The sequence below is a fragment of the Opisthocomus hoazin genome, chromosome 21 (genome assembly GCF_030867145.1).
Source record: "Opisthocomus hoazin isolate bOpiHoa1 chromosome 21, bOpiHoa1.hap1, whole genome shotgun sequence".
Lineage (NCBI taxonomy): Eukaryota > Metazoa > Chordata > Aves > Opisthocomiformes > Opisthocomidae > Opisthocomus > Opisthocomus hoazin.
Window position 1 is genome coordinate 8,829,823 of NC_134434.1, and position 20,182 is coordinate 8,850,004.

A 20,182-nucleotide genomic window follows, 5' to 3' on the forward strand; every position below is an offset into this window, starting at 1 on the left:
GTGTCAGACCAAGCTGCTGCATCACCAACAGCCACCTGGCCAGAAGAGCATCCCGGGGAAGTCTTACGCATGCTCCGAGCTGAGGGTTGTGCGCTGCATCTCCTGGAAGAGGCCGAGGCTTCTGCTCGGAAGCCGCAAGTGGTGAGAGTCGCTTGGCCACCACAGCCAGGGCCACACAGCCGTTGGGCTGCTCCTGTCTGCGTGTGCTCCTGGGTTCGGCTGCTGGTGGGAGAGCCCAGCCTGGCGCCGCGCAGCAGGGACCACGTTGTGGAGAAAACGCGGGCCATGAATCACCGCTGCGGCCCCTCGGTCCCTGGAGCTGGGAGTGGCAGCCGTCCTGCCCTCCCCAGGCACCGGCCGTCGCAGGACCGCTCTAACAGAAACACCAGCGTCCATAGTGTGGAAAGACTTGCCAAAGAGCTGGGGGTTGCGTCAGACAGGATCTCGCCCTGACGAGGCTGCCCGCAGAGCGGCTGTTGGGGGCCAGCACAAGGAGGGCCTTTGTTCGCTTTATCAGCACATCTGGACTCGCTCTAACCGACACGATGGAGGGTGACGCCTGCGACAGCTCCTGCGTGGCCTCTCACGTCCCCACGCCGCAGGGGCCGGCAGCTGGGAGCCACCCGAGGGAAGCGCGCCTGCCTGCTGCTGCCTGGTCCCCACCGGGCTGAGCGCGGTCGCTTCTGCCCCTGCACTGCCCTGCAGCGTCGGAGCTGCATCGCTGCCTCCAGCTGCAGCACCTGGGGAGCACGGCAGCTCGCCGGGCCCCGAGGTGGATGGTGCGCTCAGTAGCTTCCCCGTTGCTTTCGGAGCTCTCGGTTACGGTCACGAGTCTTTTAGACCAGGAGCAGGGCCCAGCCACCTCCTCCACCGCTGCTCTAGCGCTGTGGGTGCTGCAAAGCACTGTTCCCAGCTCCACTTCTGACACAAACACGCCACACGCTCTGTAAACATCCGCAGGCTCTTATCGCACATCGCCTCCATCTTTCAGACTGCGCAGGAATCCCACGTTGTGCTTGCCGCGGGAGCAGGCGCAAGGCCAAGGCTTGGGGCCCCCAACCCTGCCACCTCCCAGAGCTGCCGCTTCCACCTCCCCGCGCCCTTCTCGTCCCTCGTGCTGCGGACTGTGCAGAACAGGGCAAACAGCAAGGGATGGATGTGAAGGCAAGCCCCCGCGAGCAGGGAAGGACACGCTGCAGCCTCTTCTCCTCCAGCAGGGACTGTGCCAGACCCCCTGCTTCACAGCTCAGCCAGCCCCGGGATCCTGGTCTTGTCCCGCCCCAGGCATCTGCAGAAATCCCCCATGGAACGGGAGTCCTGCCACTGCCTGCCAAAGACCCAGAACAGAACCAGTGCGGACAGCAGACTGTCAGTTCAAAGATTTTATTTAACTGTCATAAAAGGAGAAGCAGACGATGATTCCAAACCTGTTAACCCGGGTCTAGGATTTACAGACAATATGCACCAAATCAAATTAACAAAAATCTCTCTAGGGGCAGGGCGGGGCGGGGGGGGGTGGTTAGAGGCAGACGTAGCTATGAGAAAGCCACATGTGCTTGGTCCCAGTTCTAATACGACCTCACGTGGTAGGATCCAAAGAAGAGGGCTGCGGAGCTGCAAGGTGCCTGCCCAGCCCTCGGAGCTCCTTCGCCCTGAGCGCCGGGTCGGTGCCGCCGCACTGCCGGGGCCTGCTGCGGGCACGGGGCAGTCGAGTGTCAAGGCAATAAATACTGACGGGCCAGGCACGGATTGTAAAGGCAGAACAGATACATAAGGCATTAACCGCTTCTGAATACTCGTCCATTGCAAGCTCTTTGTTGCCCGTGTCAGGAGCAGCGGCAGAAACAGGCTGGTCCGTCCCCAGCCCAGCCAGCCAGGAGGGCGGGTGCTGTCCTGGGGTTTCAGTGCTTTGCAGCTGCCTTGGCTGCACGGAGAAGTGCGAGGTGATGGCAACACTGGTGACCCCCGCCGTGCCCCAGCGGTGCTGAGGCTGCAGAGCGTGCGGCTCCACGCCAACAGGGCCGGGCGCTGCCAGGCCAGCTCTGCGCCGCGGGGGTGCCCGGGCGTCACCCAGGATGTCACACCGCCCTCCCCGCTGGAGATGTCCCATCTCGGGTGAAGAACGGACCAGCAGCGAAGCGGGAAGTTGTGAATCTTTCCTAATAACCCATGAGGGGCGTGACCAAGAGGAGTGCCATGCCAACAAACAAGGGGAGGGCGGGTGGCATTTAAAAAGTGTAACGAGGGCAGGGCCCCCTCCCTAGAGGATACGCGTTACACATTAAGGCATCATGGTTACAGGGGACATCCACAAATGAAGCTGCCAGCGTTCCCAGGACACTGACCGGGTGGAAGGGGTGGGCTGGACATCATTTTAACCAACAAACGGATTCAACAGCTGCCTGGCACCAAAGTTCTTCAGCTGCTTGGAGGCAGGAGCTACCCTGAGCTGCGCACAGGAAAGGCAAGCGCAGGATCCCGCACAGGACTCTCTCCCCTTCAGCGCCTACCGGGACACAGGAAGGCGAGCAGCAGCCAAGGGGCTGGCGAGGGAGCAAGCGCTCCCACCTCCGTGCTGGGACAGCACGGCCCTGCGACGGGCAGCTGGGGACCAGATGCAGACAGCACGGTTTGGTCAATGGACTCAGTGATTCTCTGGGGAGGGGGCATGTTACAAAACTGAGCTCTCTGGTCAAATTATAACGGGGGTGGAAGGTAAGAGGGGTCCAATGTCAGCACTTTGGTACAGGGGGGGATTTCTACGGTAGCCACTGTCTGATTCACGCTCTCTGGGGTTTGGCCTTGGGAAGGGCTAGTCCTTCCACTCCTTCTTGATGGTCAGGTTCCACTCCCAGGACAGGTGGTCAGTCTTATCATCATCTGTGAACTTGGATTTGATGTTGTAGCTGCCCCGGGCCAGCATGCCCTTAGGGGCTTCTTCCATGGGGGTCAGAAACTCGTACTCCTCTGCTCGGGGGCCGTAGCTCCCAACCATGTACTCGGTCTTGTCAACTAGAAGGAGAGAGAGAGGTGTATGGAGGCTGTCTAAGAGCCCCCACTGCATCTGGGGCGAGGCTAAAGCAAACGAAAGGTCTGTTACAGCTACAGCAATCCGCAGAGGAGCTGGGAGAACAAGAACGTCATCGACATTAACAGCTCCGTTCACTTCAGGAATGGCTCCTCCCGCCAGGAGTGATCCCCCCACGCTCGCAGCGCTCTCAGCAGCGACCGTTCACGCCGCGCTACGGCGGGGATTACACATCAAGGCCAGAGGTGCGGGCGCAGCCGGAAGTGGAAGCTGCCACACTGCAGCAGACCCAGAAGCCTTCACACATCACCACGGGCTCAGTGGCAGAGGTGATGGCAGACCGTCCCCTCCCACTGTGAGCTGCTGGGGCACCAGCGGCGAGCCCCCACCACCGCCGTGGAAAGGCAGGAAGCCCTCACGCAAAGCAGCACCCACGTCCCAGAGAAGCACTTACTTTTCACGCCTTTCCGGAACGTGTGCTGAATGTACTTCAACCCTGACACAATCTCCCTGTTAACCTGCAGAGACACAAGCAAGGACTGCAGCAGACATCTCGCAGACGCGCTGCCCACCCCACCCGCAGCAGGAGATGCTTCCTCCATCACACCACTGTTTGGTGCTCAGGCACTCCCTATGATGGACTGCAGCAGCCCGGGGTTCCACTCGTTCTGCAGTTTTCAGCTCTGAATTCTTACCCTAAAGGAGATTTTTATCCGGTATTCCACAGCCTCCTTCAGCACAAATGCTTGCTTCTTGTAGCTCTCCAGGTCACCTACAAAGAAGGGAGAGGGTTGCTCCAAGTCCCTTTGTATTGTGCTGTGGGGCAAATTTAAGTTGCAAGAGGTGATGGGGACAGTATCTGCAGGGGACGACCCTTGCTGCCTGGACAGCCCGCAGCTTGTCCTTTCGCTTTTGCAGGGCAGGACCCTCCGTGCTGCTCAGCCCACGCTACCCAAGGTGGGCAAGCGACGCCCTGTGACAGGACACCGCAGCGCAGCAATGCAGTCAATTCAAGAATGTTCTTTGCAGACGTTTGCTGTGAGGCTGTCACCATCTCAAAGCTGCCATCAGTGTCGTGGCGCAGGCTGGAGGACAGCTGGCTCCCACCTGGCCGCCCACACCTCTACAAAACCAGGGCTGGCAGGGAGTGGGGACAGAAAGGCTTTCTGCTGCGACGGGGCACACCGCGGCTGGCTCAGAGCACAGAACCCTCCGGGTGGTTCTCTGCATCCAGCACGGGAGGCCGTGCCCAGCACGCCAGCAGCGCTCCTGCGCGGCCATCTGCCAGGCCCCGCGCCCGGCCAGCTCTGTCCTGGGAGAAGCGCTGGAAGCCCTTCCCAGCTCACCTGTCAGGTCCAGCTCCAGAGGGCCCGGCGCAGTAGTGCAGACCAAAGTCAGCTTGGTCACCACCACATTTGGAGCATTGGGATCTAGAAGACAAGCAAAAAGGCCGTTAAACACCCGTCCCTAACGCCAACCAACACAACTCCTTTTCCCTCCAGGGCACTTCTTGAAAGAGCAAGGAAACCAGTGAGAACCGCGTGTCCCTCCGTGAGGGTCTGGGCTCCTCGCTGCACTGGGCCCAGCCCAGGGGCTCCCCACTCGCGGCAGTGCCACCCCTCAGTCCCTGTGCTGGTTCCCAGGGCCAGAGAGCAGCACGGGGGGAGCGCAGACACGTGCCTTTATGCTCCTGACTGTGCCAAAGCGCAAAGAGCTGGGAGAAGAGCAGCTCCCGGACGGGAGCAGGGACGGGGCTGGAGGTGGCTGACGGGGCTCTGGCTCAAGCGAGGCACAGCCACGTCCTCGGGCTCACCTGCAGTCACGGTGACGGCACCAAGCAGTGCCTCCTTGTACTTGCGCAGGCTCTCATCATCCTTGTCAAGCTCCTGGATCTCCTGGATGCTCTTCTGGGCAGGTGGCTTATAGTTGACGGAGTGTTCGTCCTCCTCATTTTCAGCCGCAATCTGGGCCAGCTGCTCTGCCGTCGGCTCCTGCTCCGCCATCCTCACACACGCGAGTTACACTGAAGCGGGGACAAGAAGCGTCACTGCACCCACCTGCCCAGAAGCGCAGGCTCCTTCCCCGCCGCGCAGCCCGGCAGCACGCACCAGGCCTCCCCAGAGCTGCGACGCCGCAGGCTCCCCCTCTCTCCCCGGGCTGTCCCCAGGGCCTGTCAGGGGACACAAGCCCACCAAGGGCCCACGGCTCCTGCAGACTCCTCCAGCAGGCCAGGTCTCACATTCAGCCCAGGGAGGCCCACACAAGAGGGAGGAAAAATACAGCCTTGGTGCTTTACTCATAAGCTGGAAGAGGTAAATACCCCAAGGCACAGAAAACGCTCTCCTCCACAAGAACAGACGGGGGAGGCTTTCACTTGTAATGAGCCTGAGCTCAGAATAAACCCAGCTGAGTTCTGCTCTCTACAACACATGATTCCAGCTAAGAATAGGCCTCTGCCCAACGACCGGCACAGATGCCAGGAGCCTCTGCCGCACTCTGGAGCTCACAGTTTGTAACTCAATCAGATCAATCTGCTCTGTGCCGCAGAGCGGAACAAGACACCTGGCTCGGCTGATCTCACACGCGGTCCTTTTCAAAGATCTGTGTCACACAGCGCCAGTGAAGCAGATAATGGATTGAAAATGTGCGGAGCTGGGCTGGCTGTCCAAGACTCTAACCAGGAAACACCCAGCTACGCACCCAGGGCTGGTGAATGGTGATGCCAACAACCCACTAAAAACCTCGGCCAAAGCCAACGACATCCTCGATATCCTCGCTATTTCCTGATGTCCCACAGGGTGTGCTAAGGGTCATCCGAGGGCAAGTACCAACTTGGACTCTAAAGACTCAAAAAGACAGCTTTTGAAAGGCTTTTTGTACAAGCAAAATCTTTCACAGCTGATCTTCTGATGGATCCAGGTGTTTCTGTCATCATCAGGCATTCCCGCGTCCGGTTCAGTGCTCCTGCCCGGAGCTCTGTGCTCGCACGCACGACTCGCAGCAGGCTGCGGAACTGCCTTCGCTGCTCTGGCATCTACTTTCCAAATAAATCAAGAACTACAAGATTTGCTGCGAATACAACACACGCACACAGACTACCTTAATACAGGCTTAGTTCTGCTCCACATGCACCTAAAGCTTCGCATACGGGTTACACGAAGCAAGCTAACCATCACCCGTTCTTTCCGCCTTTGAACTAACCGACGTACCAGCGCACGGTTCCGTTACTCCTTTTCTAGTCCGTGTGCCACACAGAGGGGGAAAGAGAGACCTCAGCGCGGGCACGACCAGGCACTGCTCACAGAGCGCGCTCTGCAGCGACGCAGGGCAGGGCCTGCAGGTGCCGGGGCCAGTCCGACGCCACGTCCCGCTCGGCCCGGCAGCGGCTGTCACAGCACGGCAGTGGAGGTGCCACCCGGGCCCCACTGACACGCTCAGCCAGAAACATTATGAATGTTTTCTTGTTGGGGAACAGGGCAAAGCAGACAGATTAGACACAGAAAGTGAAATTTTGCACATCTCCGCCAGAAGAGCAGACTACAGACAACATACCGGCAAACACGCAGAGGAGAGCAGGGAGTGCAGGGAGACCCGCTGCGCAGCCCACCTGCCCGGCTTCCCGGGTGTGGCCAGTGCCGAGGCGGAGCTGCAGGCAGGCCCTGGCGCGGACCCGCTCCTCGCCCACTGTCGAACCCCAGAACAGCCTTGCTGGCCTGTCCCGGGCTGGCAGCACTTCCCGGGGAGGCTGGCGCAGCTCTCGGGGTGTCCTGGGCGCAGAACAGATGCAATGGACGCAACTGGTATTTCTGGGTAGTAAAGCTTGACAAAGATTTATCACCAGACAAAGGTGAGGGGACGGTGTGACGCTTTGGGGTTATTACAGGGGCCTTGGCCCTGCGTGGCACAAGCGTGTCTGCGTAGGAAGCTCTTCCCATTGTACCTTCACACTCCCAACTCCCAACCGCCACTGGTACTGACCCCCGCGCTTCACAACAAGCAGCTGGCCCTTCTGCACGGCGTTCTCCAATATCCTGGCAATGAATATTGTGGAAATTTGTATTCCAAAGGCCATTTAATCTCATGTCATACATGGACAACTGGTTAGATTTCACCCTGGTATCTCCGTATCAAACTTCCTTTGTGCTCCTGCCCACAAAAGCCTCCAGCCTTGCAGACTCCCAGAACTGTTGAGCAAACACTCGCTCCGGCATCCCCCTTACCGCAGTCCTTTGTCTCACCTCCAGGCTAGACTTCACCTCCCGAGCACTAACGGTCATTCTCTCTCCCTACACTGACAAACTCCGGGATCTTCCTCCCGAGACACCTGTAGCTTTCGGGAAATGGAAATGACGGACTTTCAGCGAGAGCTTTATGGAACTGAAGTTCCAAGTCCCTGATTTCTGCTGACTCCCGAACTCTGTGACTGAGCCCCCCTGAAAGCATGGGTACAATAAACAGACACACACACGGCAGACGATCCACCAGTGTCCACATGCACAACCCCGATGGTGCTGGGTCCCTTTCCATGGCATTACTGCCCACAGGCGTGTGCCACCTTCCAATTTTCAGTCCAAGCAGAGACAAAAGTTCTAGCGAATGGCCTGATCAGTACCTGCAAGCGCCAGGCCACAGGGCCCTCGGACAGCCTCTCCTCGAGCCCGTGAAGCCCCTGCGGCATGAGCAGAGCAGCACCCAGCACAGCGCAGCTCCCCAGCAGCGGGGTTCGGCCCGGAGATCGCTGCACCCCGCGCAGAACAGCCTCCTCGTTACTCAGCACCGGCTGCTGGCACCTGAAATAGCAGCCGGTTTCCAGGATTGGGTGCGCTGTCCGCACCAGCTCAGAACGCATCAGCTGGGGCTCACCCCTGCAGAGAGTTGCCACCCATGGACAACCGACCTCCGAGGTAACCATCAGGGCAACGGCTTCCTCCCACACATCACCAGCACTCAACCTTCATCAGCTCTGGCTCAACCCCTCCCACAAACAGATATCTAGCAAGAACCACACCATAGAGGGCACAGAAAAAAAGCCCTCAAAAATAACCAAACCATAACTGAAAATCCAAACCCTCAGCTCTTCGGCTGCATTCCTATGCCTCCAGCCCTAGTCCTGTTACCCAGAGCTGAAGAGACAACCACGCACACCACCACACGGATGAATGAAGAACCACCCCAGCCCTCACAGGATCTCTGCAGGGACGGAAGCCCACCAGAGACAGAAGACGGCTCTCCAGACCAACGCAAGGCAACATTCCAACCAGCAGCTCAGGCCAGGCCTGGGTTCAGCCCTCTGCGGAAGCCCCGGAGAGAGACCACCTGCCCCTTCGCCAGGCTCCCCAGGAGCCGCAGTTGGGAGAACGCCTGCTCCAACCAGGCTGCGCCAAAGCCACTGCTGCAGCGCTCCCAAGGAGCGGGCTTCCGCACCCGGCTGGGGGGGGCCCTGCCACACGGATGGGAGGGCTGGGGGGGGGCCCCTGCCACACAGATGGGAGGGCTGGGGGGGGGCCCTGCCACACAGATGGGAGGGCTGGGGGGGGGGCCCTGCCACACAGATGGGAGGGCTGGGGGGGGGGCCCTGCCACACGGATGGGAGGGCTGGGGGGGGGCCCCTGCCACACGGATGGGAGGGCTGGGGGGGGCCCTGCCACACGGACGGGGGGCCCCTGCCACAAGGATGGGAGGACTGGGGGGGGCCCCGCCACACGGATGGGAGGGCTGGGGGGGGCCCCGCCACACGGATGGCCACCCCCTCCGGCACAGAGCACTGCGCTGCATCCCCACGGGTCCCAGCGCCTCAGCTACTTCTCCAAACACGCAGACAGAGAGGAAGGAAGCTCCTGATCACATGAAAACTTTTCTGAGGGCCTCAGCCTCGCCCTTCAGGCTCCTCAGATGACACCCTTGTTGAAGCTCCAGATTAGTAAACCTGAGCTCTTCTGGGCGTGTGAAAGACCAGCCACCACCCTGCCAGACAAAGCAAAGCCAAGGGACTCGGCCGCATGTGAACTGCCAGTAGAGAACTGCACTCTCGTACCCCACCTGCGCCACGCCGAGACCTCCCGCACACACGGAGCGACACGCAGAGGAGCGGGGGCCTGCGGCACGGCCCTCCAGAGCGCTCAGCTCCCACACGCAGCCTCCCAGCCACACTGCCAGCCTGCTGCCAGGCGCGGGTGCCTCACGGGAGCTCAGCCCCTCAAACCCCAGGCACTGCTCAGAGGCATTTGGAAGTAAATTCCCCTTCAGCTCCATCTGACACCCAGGAGATGCCGGGTGCCCGCTCAGCCCCTCTGCACAGCGTCTCTCTGGCTCTTAGGGCACAGCCGAGTCGCAGAACGCTGAAGCCGGTGCCTGCGCTGCTCTGCAAGATGGCACAGACCCACTGTGAGCTGGGCTCAGCCTGAAAGCAAGTTACAGGAGGACTCCTCAGCCGTGGAGAAACGTTGAGGGAAACAGCCATGGGCTCTCCTCAGTTCCTCGCAGATCACAGAAGCGCACAGAAGACAGCAGGAGACTGAACCGCTTCCCACCCGAGAACTGGCACCCAGCTGCTCTCACTGCTGCCTCAGGCCAGCAGCTCCTCCCGGGTTCTCTCACACGGAGGAGCCAGCAGCGGCGAATGCAAGAGCCCCACCTTCTGCCAGGCAGAAAAGCTGCTGGGGACATTGGCCCGTCCGTCTTCAGGCAGAGCGGTCACAGCGACTTCTTCACACCCCGGGATTGAGACCCCGCGGCACGAGTGACGCCAGGGCTGGTCCGAGTCTCCTGGACTGAGCTCATGGGCTTCGGCCGCCTGCCGGGCCACGGCGCAGCCGCGCTCAGGCAGCGCCGACGCGAGCCGTCACGCCCTTCCCGCTTCCCCTCCAGCGCAAGGGAAAGCTCGTGCAGCCACACACAAGCACGGCTGGAATTTGATCCCGTTAATAACCGTTTCTGCAGTGCTACTTTCCATCCAGATCAGTCTCTGATCCGGCTCACCGTGCAGCTCCGAGCGCTGCCGTGCCGCCAGGACAGGGAGCCTGAACTGCCTGAACCAGCTCAGTCTGCGCCGCGGCTCCACACGCACGACAGCCGCTCAGGAGGCTGGAGCAGAAGCCACCAGGGCTCGGACGCTGCCCAGGGCAGCAGCAAAGGAGGAACTGGTGATACCGGCACTTCCTGAGGCCGAGCGCTGCCCTCCGACACCACCTGGGAGCTGGGCGGCAAGGGGACGTCCCGCCGCTTTGGAAGAGCATCCCAGAGACCTCTCGTCTCGCCTGATCCCCACGACTTGCTCGCAGCTCTGGGGGTGAGGGCTCTGGAAACAGCCTCCCGCCTTTCTGAGCCGCGCACTTCGGAGATGCAGTATTTGATTTTACGGGTTGCTTTGCCCTGGCACAACCCTGGACTGGACCGCAGCTCACCCGCAGGGCGTTCACGGTCGAGAGCAACCCAAAGGCAGGCGCAGACACTCCGTACGCTCACAGCTTCAGGAGTGTGAAACTTCTCGCCGCCCTACACCCAGATCAGCCAGGCTGCACGGGGAGCGGGCTGCAGTCTGGCTGCAGCCACCGGCCCGCCCGCATGCTCACCCCTGCGCGGTGACGCCCGCGCTGCAGCCGCCGACACCGCCGAGCACGCGACCCCTCCGCACCAGCCGCCACTCGTCCCCGCGCTGCGACGCCGCCGTCCCCACTGAGCGCGCAGGGGACAAGCGCACCGCAGCGGGAGCACGCGGGGAGCGACGCCGCACGCTGCACCAGGCCCGGAACCCCGCGCAGCGGCTCTGCGCGACGGCGCGTCCTGCTCCCCCGCAGCGGAGGAAGTCGCGGCCTTCAGACCGGCTGCAGCAGGCCCAGAGCCGGGCGAGGCCTCGCGCCCTTCCGGCCCAGGAGCCCGGCACTCGCTGCCCGCCCCCCGCCCCCCGCGGCACCGGGGCAAACCGGGCTGCTCCGCCGCGGCCGGGGCGGGCCCAGAGGAGGCCGCCCCCGAGTTCCCCATTTCAGAACCAGGAACCGCGTCTGGGGGATCCGCCCGAGAGCGGCGGGAGCCCCGGCACGCCCCGGCGCCCGGGACGGGAGCAGGGCCCGCGCCCCGCCCGCCGCCCCGCCCGGGGAGGAACCCCCGGGGCGTGCTCGGAGCGGCCCCGGCCCTGGCGCCCGCACTCTTAGCCCCAGCCGCGGGCCCCCCCCCGGGGCAGCGGCCCCCCCCCGGGGCAGCGGCCGGGCGGGCGAGGGACCCCGATACGGCGCCCCGGCCCCTCCCACGGCCCGGCCCCGCGACCTGACCCCCCTCTCCTCCCCTGGCCCGGTGCTCAGCCCCCCCCCCCCCCCGCCTCCCGCCGCGGCCCAGCCCCGCCCTACCGGCCCCGCTCCGCGATCCGCGCTGCGCTGACAACGCCGCCGGGATCCGCCCAGCCGCGCGCGCACCCCCGCACTTCCGGGACACGCCCGTCACTTCCCGTTATACACGGCTGAGCCCTGCGCCTCGCTTCCGGCCGCGGCCCGGCGCGCCGATTGGCCCGGAGGAGGAGCGCGCGATGGCGGGACGGACGACAGAGTCGGGGCGGCGGGGCAGAGCGCCGCGGGCGGGGCGGCGCAGGCGTGCACACCTCTAGACACGGTTCTATTTTATTACGGCAAAGGTGAAAAAGCCACCTCGGCCCAACAGGCAACCAGTAAAATTTATCCCAAAAATAACTCGGTACAAAACAGGTCTGCTTCAGAATTAAAAAAAACCTTTACAGGAGTTTAAAACCTATCCCAGAACATAAAAGTAAAACAAATCCCATTCTCGGTATCAGTAGCCGCAGCCGCAGCCCCCGCCGGGGAGTGTGGAGCGAGATCGGAGTCCTTCCTGCGCCCGCCACCCGCCGCTTTAGCTGGTGTCCATCTGGAAGAGAGCAGAGCAGCGGAGCCATCAGCGCGTGCCCCCCGCTCAGCCGGGCCCCGCAGCGCTGAGGCTCGGCTGCGACAGCGACCTGCCACGCTCCCCCGCACGGCAACGCTGCTCACGCGTCCCAGCGGCCGGAGAAGGCTGTTCTAAACCACCGGACATTCCCATGCCGATTTGCTCTGGAACTCTGCTCATCCCACCTCTCCCACGCCATCCCTCCAGTTACCCCCGTCCCACCACGCGGCCACGGCCCGGCGGCGGCAGACGACGAGCACGCCTCCCTGCGGATCCGTATCTGCCATCAGCACCACCCACCCCTCCTCCGTCGGCAGCCCACGGGGTTATTTCACACGGGTTTTTTGGTTTTGTTTTTCCGTTTCTGCAGCCAATTCTCTCTGGGGGTTTTGTTCTGCAGCTCCTGCTCCCCACAGCTGTTCCAGCTACAGCAGAGCCTGCCCCACGCCGGCCCCAGCGAGCTGGGGAGCTGGAACAGGGGCCGTTTCTGGGCTATCAGTAACAGCAGCTACCAAGCGCTCTGGGACGCAAAGCCAAAAACCAGAGCCAGGCGCTGCTCGGCTTAGGGAAAGGCTGCTTTAGTCCAATGACTGGAAAACGCTTTCTCTTTCCTGCCGGCTCCGGGCTGCCTGCGCTTCCCGGAAGGAGACGGCACCGGGCACCCGCGAGCAGCACCCGAGCAGCACTCACCCTGGCATTGTAAGCATCCAGCTGTGCATCTAGTTCCTCTGCGGAGAGCTGCTGTTTGGAAGTTCTCCCGGCTCCTCTGCCTCTCCCCCTGTTCCCGCCACGAGTACCTCGCCTGTTGCCTCCTCCACCACCAAATCCTGAGCCACCGCGGTTTCTGGTCATGCCACCTCTGTTTACACTGCGATTTTTAAAAAGCAACTGGTTTAGTGCGTTCCAGCTAACCGGAACAGGCATGCAGAAGTCTGCCAAATGGGAGACGGATCCACGCAGCCGACACAGAGAGGGGCAGCCACGTTCCCACCCTGCACGGCATCTCACCTCTGTGCTGGTCTCCTCTGTGTGTCGATCTGTGACGTGACCAGCTGGATGTTCATGGGGCGCCCTGGAGGGAGAGCAGCCCGTGAGCCCACCCGCGGGACATGGCGCCGGCTGCCCGGCCAGGCAGCGCGCTGCCAGGCAGACTCACCATCCAAGGGGACGCCGTTGTACTGCTTCATCGCTTTCAGAGCGTCTGCCTTCCTCTCGAAATGCACGTCTGCCGTCCCTAGGCTGCGGCCAGATCTGTCATAGTGCACAGCTGCCTTCTTCAAGGTCCCAAACTCTGCAAAGAGCTCCTGAGAAAGAGAGCGAGAAGAGTGTACGCGTCCATCAGCGCCGCAAACACCGCACAGCCAAGAGACAGCGCTGGCAGTCCCCTACACAGCCACTCGGCAGCAGTCGCTTCCCAAAACGCCACTGACCACTCAGGAAAAGCGCTGAAGGTAGAGGGGAGCGCAAGCCCATCAGAAGGATTTCAGATCTGCCACAGAAAGGTCGCAAAAGCAAGGATTTCACATGCACTGCTCGCAGGGCGCACGTTCACAGCCAGCGAAGCAGATGCAAGGGAAACCGCGAGTCTTTTTGCTGAGCTGAGTCAACGGGGCGACTAATTATAAAGAATCCAGACCCTAATCCCGTTCACAGAGGAAAAATGATCTGTATGAACGCAGGGATTCGCAAGATGATCACAGTTTCATTGTACTGGACTTTTTTTTTTGTCTGCAAATCTTCACTAGATCAGGTGCAATTTAAAAAACCCAGCCCGTTAGGAAAATACCCCAAAAGCCAAGATTAGCAAAGCCCTCTGCTGAAGTACGTCACTCGCTGTCACGACGGATGGAGACGAAGAGGCAGCAACAGAGCTGCCATTAAGGAGGTCCCGAGGACACCTCCCCTTCGCGAGTTCCTGCCACTCCCCGTGCCCCAAAAGCGCAACATCTGCGCCCGAGCCGTGGGCGCCCGAAGGGACAGGCCACCTTGTCCAGCGCCCGCTGCACAGCCTGACCCCGCGCAGCGTCTCCGCGAGCTGCTGCCCAGCGTCTGACGGAGTGCCGTACGCGTCCCTCCGCCTCCTACGCGCTTCAGGGAGGGCTGCAGGCCCGCTGCTCCCTTCTGCTCCCTCACGGGAGGTGAACGTTACACAGCACTCGACACGGGCTTTCGGGAACAGAGCGCGCCACAGGGAGGCGGCGCTCAGCGCTGCTCCAGAGCCAGCTTCTCCTCGCGCCACGGACAACGCGGGCTCCTCCTGGGCAGCAGCGAACACTCGGCCGCGACGCTGCGCAGCTCCTCCGAGAGCAAAGCGTGTGCGAGGTTCCTTCCAGCCAACACACCGCCCAGGCTGCGCTGCACCACATTAACGATGCAATTAGCATCAAAACAAAGAGAGTGATCACCACATCTTAGGCAGCACTAAATTATGGAATGGGTAGGAACAAATAGGTGCACAGGCATTAAGTCAGCTCTGCTGCTAAATAAACTATACATCAGGTTCATCCACGCCTCGGCGCAAGCCAGCGGTGGGAAAGGTGAATCCCAGCTGCCACACGAAGCGCAGGAGCTGCTCCAACAGAGGTGACTTCACAGCGTCATGCTTTGTGCGTCGGGGCCTGACTACACCAACCAAGAAACTTCAACCAAGTCTGAACTCACATGACGAAAAGAGGCGGTTTTAAGCGCATTACCCAGTAACTAGGTGACCTGAAAAAGCTCACTTCCAGCCCCCCAGGCACAGCCCAACCGGCGCGCGGAGCAACCGGGATGAGTTAGGAGAAGAAGAAAGCAGAGGAGTGGGTGGGTGGTTTTCCCTGGCGAGGGCACGGGGACCAGAAGGCAGCTCCAAAGGAAGGGCTTCACAGCATGGCTGCGCCAGCAGACCCCCAGCGGGGACGCGCCCCGTCTTTGCAAGCGTTTATTGCCGCAGAACCCACTGCCGTGTCGCGACCGTGCCGTCGCAGCTGGCGGGGAGCCCCGCGCTCCCCAGCTGCAGGGACAGACCCCACCGGACACCTGGTGGGCTCTCACCCCAGGCATGGCTGGAACATGGACAGGACCCTGAACACGACAGTGACCACAGCTGCCACGCGCTCCCCCTCGCTGACGCGTCCTCCCAGCAGTTCGATGCTCCGCAGAACGTGACTTTAACAGCGCTGCGCAGGCGGGTCCCGTAGAAGCAGAGCAACGGACGCAGGCACGGCGCAGTTACGGGACACCGCTGTTACGCAGGCACCAACACCGTGCGCTGAGCTCCCCGCGCCCCGCTGCATTCAGCCAAACGGCCGTGTGGCCCCGCACGCTGCGGCGGAGTCACTGATGTGCAGCCGGTGGCCGCCCCCAGCTCTGCGAACCGCAGCCCCGGGACCCCGCAGCCGCCGCAGCACCGACACCAGCGGCAGCCCCAGGAGCCCCAGGGCCGCAGGGACCTCCCGCCCCGGCGGCGGGACCCGCCGAGCCCCGCGCTCGCCCCCGCCTACCTGGATGTCCGCGTCCGAGACGCCGAAGTCCAGGTTGGAGACGAGGAGCTTCCCGCCGGTCTCCACACCGGCGCCCGCCCCGAAGCCGCTGTCGAACAGGTCGTGCTGCCACTTCTCGGGGAGCTGCTTCGGCTGCAACGAGACCGGGACCTCGCCGACCGGCCCGGGCCGCCGCCGCCCGCGGACAAAGGGCCTCCGCCGCCGGCCCCGCCCGCCGCCCCGGCCCGCCGCCCCGCAGGCCCGGCCCGGGCCCCCGCCACGCCGCCGCTCCCCGCCGCGCCCCGTACCCGGCTGTAGGGCGCGGGCCGGTTCCTGCCGCCGCCCCGGGCCATCAGCGGCCGGTTCCGCACGGGGCCGCCGCCTCCCGCTCGACCGGCGCCCACACCGCCCCGGCCGGGCCCGCCCCCGCGGGTGGCGCCGCCCCGGCCCCGGCCGCCCCGGCCGCCGCCTCGGCCGGCCCCGCGCTGGCTCCGGTTGAGCTTAATGATATCGTCCAGGGACATGTCCATCTTGTCGGCCATGATGGCGGCTCCGCTCCGGGGCCTGCACTTCCGGCCGCGCTGCCGCCCGACGCCGGAAGCGGAGGAGGCGGGGCCGGCGGCGAAGGCTCGGCGGCCGCGCGCGCGCTCGCGCGCGGGGGCTTGTGGGCCGGCGGGGCGGGGGCGGGCCTTCCGGCGGCGCGGGCGATGCGGGTGCGCGTGCGGAGCTGGCACGGGGTCGCCTCGTGGCTGTGGGTGGCCAACGACGAGAACTGCGGGATCTGCCGGATGGCCTTCAACGGCTGCTGCCCCGACTGTGAGTGCGCCGCCGCGCGGGCGGGCGGGGCGCGGCGGGGCGGAGCGCGGGGGGCGGGGCGGAGCGCGGCGGGGCGGGGCGCGGTGCGGGGGGCGGGGCGGGGCACGGCGCGGGGGGCGGGGCGGAGCGCGGTGTCTGAGGGCGTGTCCCGGCGCAGGCAGGGTGCCCGGGGACGACTGCCCGCTGGTGTGGGGGCAGTGCTCGCACTGCTTCCACATGCACTGCATCCTCAAGTGGCTGCAGGCGCAGCAGGCGCAGCAGCACTGCCCCATGTGCCGCCAGGAGTGGAAGTTCCGCGAGTGACCGCGCCGGGGCGGGCCGGGGGCGGGCCCCCGTCCGCTTTAAAGCCGGCCCCGGCCCCGGCCCCCGCCCCGTCGGTGCGGTCCCGGCGGCACCATGCGCGCTGCCGGCGGCGCGGGGCCGGGCCTGGGGCTGTTGCTGCTGCTCTGCCTCTGCCGCCCCGCCGAGCCCTGGTACCGGCCGCCGCCCGGGCCCCGCCACTACTCGGTGGGCAGAGCCGCGGGGCTGCTCTCCAGCCCGCGCCGCCCGCCGCCCGCCCGCCTCGCCGGCCCCGGCACCGACGGCTCCGCCCGGCGCGGCCCCAGCCTGCGGCTGCCTGGCCTGGCCCCGGCACCCGCGCAGCCCCGTGCCACGGTGAGTACCGGGCTGGGCGGGCGGGGGGAGCAGGGCTCTGCGGCCGGGCAGGGGGGCACCCGGTGCCCGTGACGGTCTCTCCCGCAGGCACCGTGCGTGACGGAGGTGGCCCCCGCACCGCGGAGCTGCCGGCGGCTGCCTGGAGCCCCCGCTGCGCTGCGCTGCGAGGCCGCTGTCACCCTGTCCCTGGACCCCGTGGAGTGCACGGACGCCTGAGCCGTGCCGGACGCTCTGTGGTGACAATAAACGTGCTTGGGCTGGCTCCACCGCGTCCGTCTCTGCGCGGGAGGCAGGTGCTGGCAGGCGGGGGCGGGGGCTCGGGCTCTGGGGGTCTCGGGGCTGCCACCCCCCCTGAGCCTGGCAGGGCCCTGTCTGGGGCTGGGGCTGCCCCAGGTTGGGCCAAACGAAGCTGGGACGGGCTGTGCCCCGGGCAGGGGCCAGCGGCAGCGCGGGGAGGGGGGCGTGGGGGCGCAGCTGGCGGCAGGGCGGGGGATGGGGCTGAGCCCGGTGCCCAGCCTGCGACTGCAGAGGGGCCCTGGGTCCCAAGAGAGGGCAGCCCCCTCCCCTGCCTCCTCGTGGGTCACAGCAGGGGCTGGGTTGGCTGATGGAGCACCCACTGCCTGCCTCCCACTCCGAGCCAGCCTCGGGGCTGCTCCGAGCCACGGGACCCATGACAGGGACCGGGCTGCCTCTGGCCCCGCAGCCCCTGCGAGTAACCCCCTCAGTGCCGAGGCTGCTGGCACAGCCGGTGCAGAAGATCACTGACTGATCAGGACCAGTGGGTTGCAGCCCACAGGGCCAGCCCGGCACCGCAGCAGCTGCAGGGCATGGCCTGGGGAGCTGGCGTGGGCAGCGCGGCGCCGGGCTGAGCTGCGGGGAGCGGCAGCAACGGATGGGAATTTGCTGGGCGGTGAGCGAGCACAGGCGGGCACTCCCGGCTCCGCGTCACCCTGGCTGGGAGGGTCCCCGCTGCCCCCTGCACTGTGGCAGACACAGGCCGTGCTCCGGCAGCAGGGCTGGGTTCAGCGACAGGAGTGGGGTGGCAGCAGCCCCCAACAGCAGCTGCTCCCCAGCAAAGGGCACCCCTCTGCCAGGCATCTGGGGGGGCTGCCTCCTCCCCGGGGGTGAGTCCCGGGGCACAGCCCCCAGCCCGGTCGCGGTCCCTGTCCCCATCCAGGTCATGAGGGCCTTGCCCCGCCTGGGAAGGGGCACTCGCCCTGGCAGGCACCGCGTTCTTTATGAAAGAAGTCCCTGCAGGGGCTCCTGGCTGCAGCCCAGCCCCACAATGGTCTGGACGCACCGAACCATTGCCCTGTGATGTGCTGCACTGCTACGTGATGCGCCGTGCTGGCCTTGGCCTGGTCAGTGGTGTCAGGGTCTTCCCAGGAAGCCGGGTGGGTGCCAAGGCCATTGACCACAGCAGAAGGGATGGCCCAGCGTCCCCAGTGCAGCGGGGTCGGCACGGTGCCGTAGGCACCTGCTGGAGCTGCCACAGGGTGCCAGTGCCCGCCACAAGGCTTGGCCGTGGCACTGATGTTCCCCCGGTGCCCAGAGTGCTGCAGCAGCGTGGGACCTGCCATGCAGCCGCAGTGGCGTTGCCATACGGGTGTCCCCGCGCAGCCCCACTCCCACCTGCAGCAGTAACATGCCAGCTGGGCCCCGGTCGCGGTCCCAGTGCTGCGTCCTGCGCAGAGCCACTGCGCGTGGAAAGGGCTGCAGAGCCCCGGCCCTGCCTGTGCAGCAGGACCAATGCGTGGGGAGGAGCCAGGTCCAGGCTTTGGCCAGGGTGGCAGCGGCTGGCAGCAACCCACCGGGCATCGGGGTCTGCTCACCCCATCGTCCCCTCCGTGAACGGCTGACGGGGCGCTGGGGGATGAGCCCCAGTCCTGCTTCGGGAGTCCTGCACCGTGCCAGGTCTGGGATGAAGCTGCTGCCAGCTCCCCTCGGCGGGGTCACAGCTGCTCTTGCAAGACGTGAGGCACCCGCTACAATTGTGCCAGCAGATTGATTCCCGTTAGAGAAACGGCAGGCACTCACTGCAGTCTGCATCGGGGGGTGTGGGTGTGTGCTCCTTGGGGTGGGTGCAGGAACCAGAGCCTTGATCTTTTGCGCTTGGGGGGCTGGGGTGAACCACCACCAAAAAAAACCAAATCACAGAAAACAGTCACAAATTTGAAATTCATGCTCCCCCCCCTCCTCTCCCCTCCAATTTTAACACCACGCTTATTCTTTCCCTGGGACTCAGAGGTTATCAGTAAACAGAAGCTCAGAAGATGGCCCAGAGGCCCTTGGAGAAATGAATATCATATGCAAAAAGTTTACAGCGTAAGCTCAGAAACAGCGTGCAGAAGCCCTGAGGAGCAGCAGCTCACCATGCTCCAGCTGAGCAAGTGGAGCTGACGTTTCCACGCAGAGAAGTTACACCAGCAGGCAAGCACCCGCGCACGGCGAGAGCAGAAGTAAAGCACTTCTGTCATTTTTTCAATAACAACAGTACCTGTCTGGGTCCCAGAGGCAGCTTATTTGCATGCAGATGCTCAGCCCGGGGTAGATGTGTCACCGTGGCTGAGTTGTTTGTTTTTAATGACAAACTCTTCTGTGGTCTCTCAGGAGGGGGGCCGCATGCTGCAGCGGGGTTGTTTGGGTGCTGAGCAGCCGGTGGAGCCCGGGAAGGGGCCGACAGCGCCGAGTCGCTGCTGCTTCGGGGGCGAGGAGCGAGTCTGCCAGCTCCAGGCAGCAGAGCTGACGTGCCCTGGCGCGGCGAGGTTTCGGCAGGAGGGCACATGGGGCAGCTGGGGGCTGCGACGCAGACCAGAGCAGAGCACCAGCTCTTCCCAGCGCAACAGGGTCCCAGCACGCACGGCCCCTGTGCCCAGCGGCTGCTCTGCCTGCACCCCACAGCAGGAGAAGCGCTGGCCTGAGCCCTTCTCCTGGGATGGGAGTCACCCCGCACATCAGCCCGCTCCCGCACCCCGACTGCAGCTGGGACTGATGCCACAGACCCTCAGCGCAGCCAAGGCCCCTGGCCGACTGGCGAGGCCCACAGCCCTGTTTTCCACTGGGATGGAGCTGGACGGGGAGCCAGGGCAGGGCACAGCCCGCAGCACGAGCCGGCTGGTGCAGCCCCCCCGAGCAGCCGGTTGGGTCAGGGGTGAAGCCCCAACCCGCTCAACAGCAGCAGCAGCCGCCGTTACCTGCGGTCAGGAAGAGAGAAGCCCTGGTCCTGGCTGCAGAGCTGCAGCGGCTGCAGAGCAGCGGACAAGCAGCAGCTGTGAGGGCTCACCTGGACACGCTGGGAGGGAGGTGTCTGTTCTCCGGACCCCAGGCAGTCTGC

At 64.3% G+C, this 20,182-nt stretch overlaps 4 protein-coding genes across 6 annotated transcripts; 2 read left to right on the forward strand and 2 right to left on the reverse strand.

The window, feature by feature from the left end:
• Window positions 1-1,367: 1,367 nt before the first annotated feature.
• Window positions 1,368-11,479, reverse strand: ARHGDIA (Rho GDP dissociation inhibitor alpha). 3 transcript variants are annotated; one of them, XM_075440802.1, is made up of 6 exons: window positions 11,371-11,479; window positions 4,842-5,051; window positions 4,375-4,458; window positions 3,724-3,800; window positions 3,483-3,546; window positions 1,368-3,012 (listed from the first exon to the last, which is right to left on the reverse strand). In XM_075440802.1, exons 2-6 carry the CDS (start codon window positions 5,029-5,031, stop codon window positions 2,813-2,815), a joined length of 615 nt encoding a protein of 204 aa, XP_075296917.1. In that variant the 5' UTR covers window positions 5,032-5,051; window positions 11,371-11,479; the 3' UTR covers window positions 1,368-2,812. The 3 variants fall into 3 exon arrangements, with proteins under 3 accessions (XP_075296917.1, XP_075296919.1, XP_075296918.1); XM_075440804.1 differs by lacking the exon at window positions 11,371-11,479 and adding an exon at window positions 5,349-5,407; XM_075440803.1 differs by lacking the exon at window positions 11,371-11,479 and adding an exon at window positions 5,137-5,283.
• A 195-nt stretch (window positions 11,480-11,674) lies between these two features.
• Window positions 11,675-15,964, reverse strand: ALYREF (Aly/REF export factor). The gene is made up of 6 exons (XM_075440801.1): window positions 15,687-15,964; window positions 15,400-15,531; window positions 13,074-13,221; window positions 12,926-12,989; window positions 12,608-12,785; window positions 11,675-11,899 (listed from the first exon to the last, which is right to left on the reverse strand). Exons 1-6 carry the CDS (start codon window positions 15,918-15,920, stop codon window positions 11,885-11,887), a joined length of 771 nt encoding a protein of 256 aa, XP_075296916.1. The 5' UTR covers window positions 15,921-15,964; the 3' UTR covers window positions 11,675-11,884.
• An 83-nt stretch (window positions 15,965-16,047) lies between these two features.
• On the forward strand, window positions 16,048-16,501 carry ANAPC11 (anaphase promoting complex subunit 11). Its single transcript, XM_075440938.1, has 2 exons — window positions 16,048-16,194; window positions 16,352-16,501. The coding sequence occupies exons 1-2, from the start codon at window positions 16,086-16,088 to the stop codon at window positions 16,495-16,497; spliced, it is 255 nt and encodes an 84-aa protein (XP_075297053.1). The 5' UTR covers window positions 16,048-16,085; the 3' UTR covers window positions 16,498-16,501.
• Window positions 16,502-16,579: 78 nt separating this feature from the next.
• On the forward strand, window positions 16,580-17,112 carry NPB (neuropeptide B). Its single transcript, XM_075440937.1, has 2 exons — window positions 16,580-16,848; window positions 16,936-17,112. The coding sequence occupies exons 1-2, from the start codon at window positions 16,591-16,593 to the stop codon at window positions 17,062-17,064; spliced, it is 387 nt and encodes a 128-aa protein (XP_075297052.1). The 5' UTR covers window positions 16,580-16,590; the 3' UTR covers window positions 17,065-17,112.
• The last annotated feature ends 3,070 nt before the right edge of the window (window positions 17,113-20,182 follow it).

What these genes read in the sequence shown, in the direction of transcription:
- ARHGDIA (XM_075440802.1), bottom strand. Translation starts at nt 5,031, where the DNA reads ATGGCGGAGCAGGAGCCGACGGCAGAGCAGCTGGCCCAGATTGCGGCT. An exon ending in TGCCGTCACCGTGACTGCAG is followed by an intron (nt 4,459 to 4,841) that starts GTGAGCCCGAGG and finishes CTTGTCTTCTAG; the next exon opens with ATCCCAATGCTCCAAATGTG. An exon ending in GTTCCGGAAAGGCGTGAAAA is followed by an intron (nt 3,013 to 3,482) that starts GTAAGTGCTTCT and finishes CTCTCCTTCTAG; the next exon opens with TTGACAAGACCGAGTACATG.
- ALYREF (XM_075440801.1), bottom strand. Translation starts at nt 15,920, where the DNA reads ATGGCCGACAAGATGGACATGTCCCTGGACGATATCATTAAGCTCAAC. An exon ending in GGCCCGCGCCCTACAGCCGG is followed by an intron (nt 15,532 to 15,686) that starts GTACGGGGCGCG and finishes GTCTCGTTGCAG; the next exon opens with CCGAAGCAGCTCCCCGAGAA. An exon ending in CAACGGCGTCCCCTTGGATG is followed by an intron (nt 12,990 to 13,073) that starts GTGAGTCTGCCT and finishes CTCTCCCTCCAG; the next exon opens with GGCGCCCCATGAACATCCAG.
- ANAPC11 (XM_075440938.1), top strand. Translation starts at nt 16,086, where the DNA reads ATGCGGGTGCGCGTGCGGAGCTGGCACGGGGTCGCCTCGTGGCTGTGG. An exon ending in CAACGGCTGCTGCCCCGACT is followed by an intron (nt 16,195 to 16,351) that starts GTGAGTGCGCCG and finishes GTCCCGGCGCAG; the next exon opens with GCAGGGTGCCCGGGGACGAC.
- NPB (XM_075440937.1), top strand. Translation starts at nt 16,591, where the DNA reads ATGCGCGCTGCCGGCGGCGCGGGGCCGGGCCTGGGGCTGTTGCTGCTG. An exon ending in CCGCGCAGCCCCGTGCCACG is followed by an intron (nt 16,849 to 16,935) that starts GTGAGTACCGGG and finishes TCTCTCCCGCAG; the next exon opens with GCACCGTGCGTGACGGAGGT.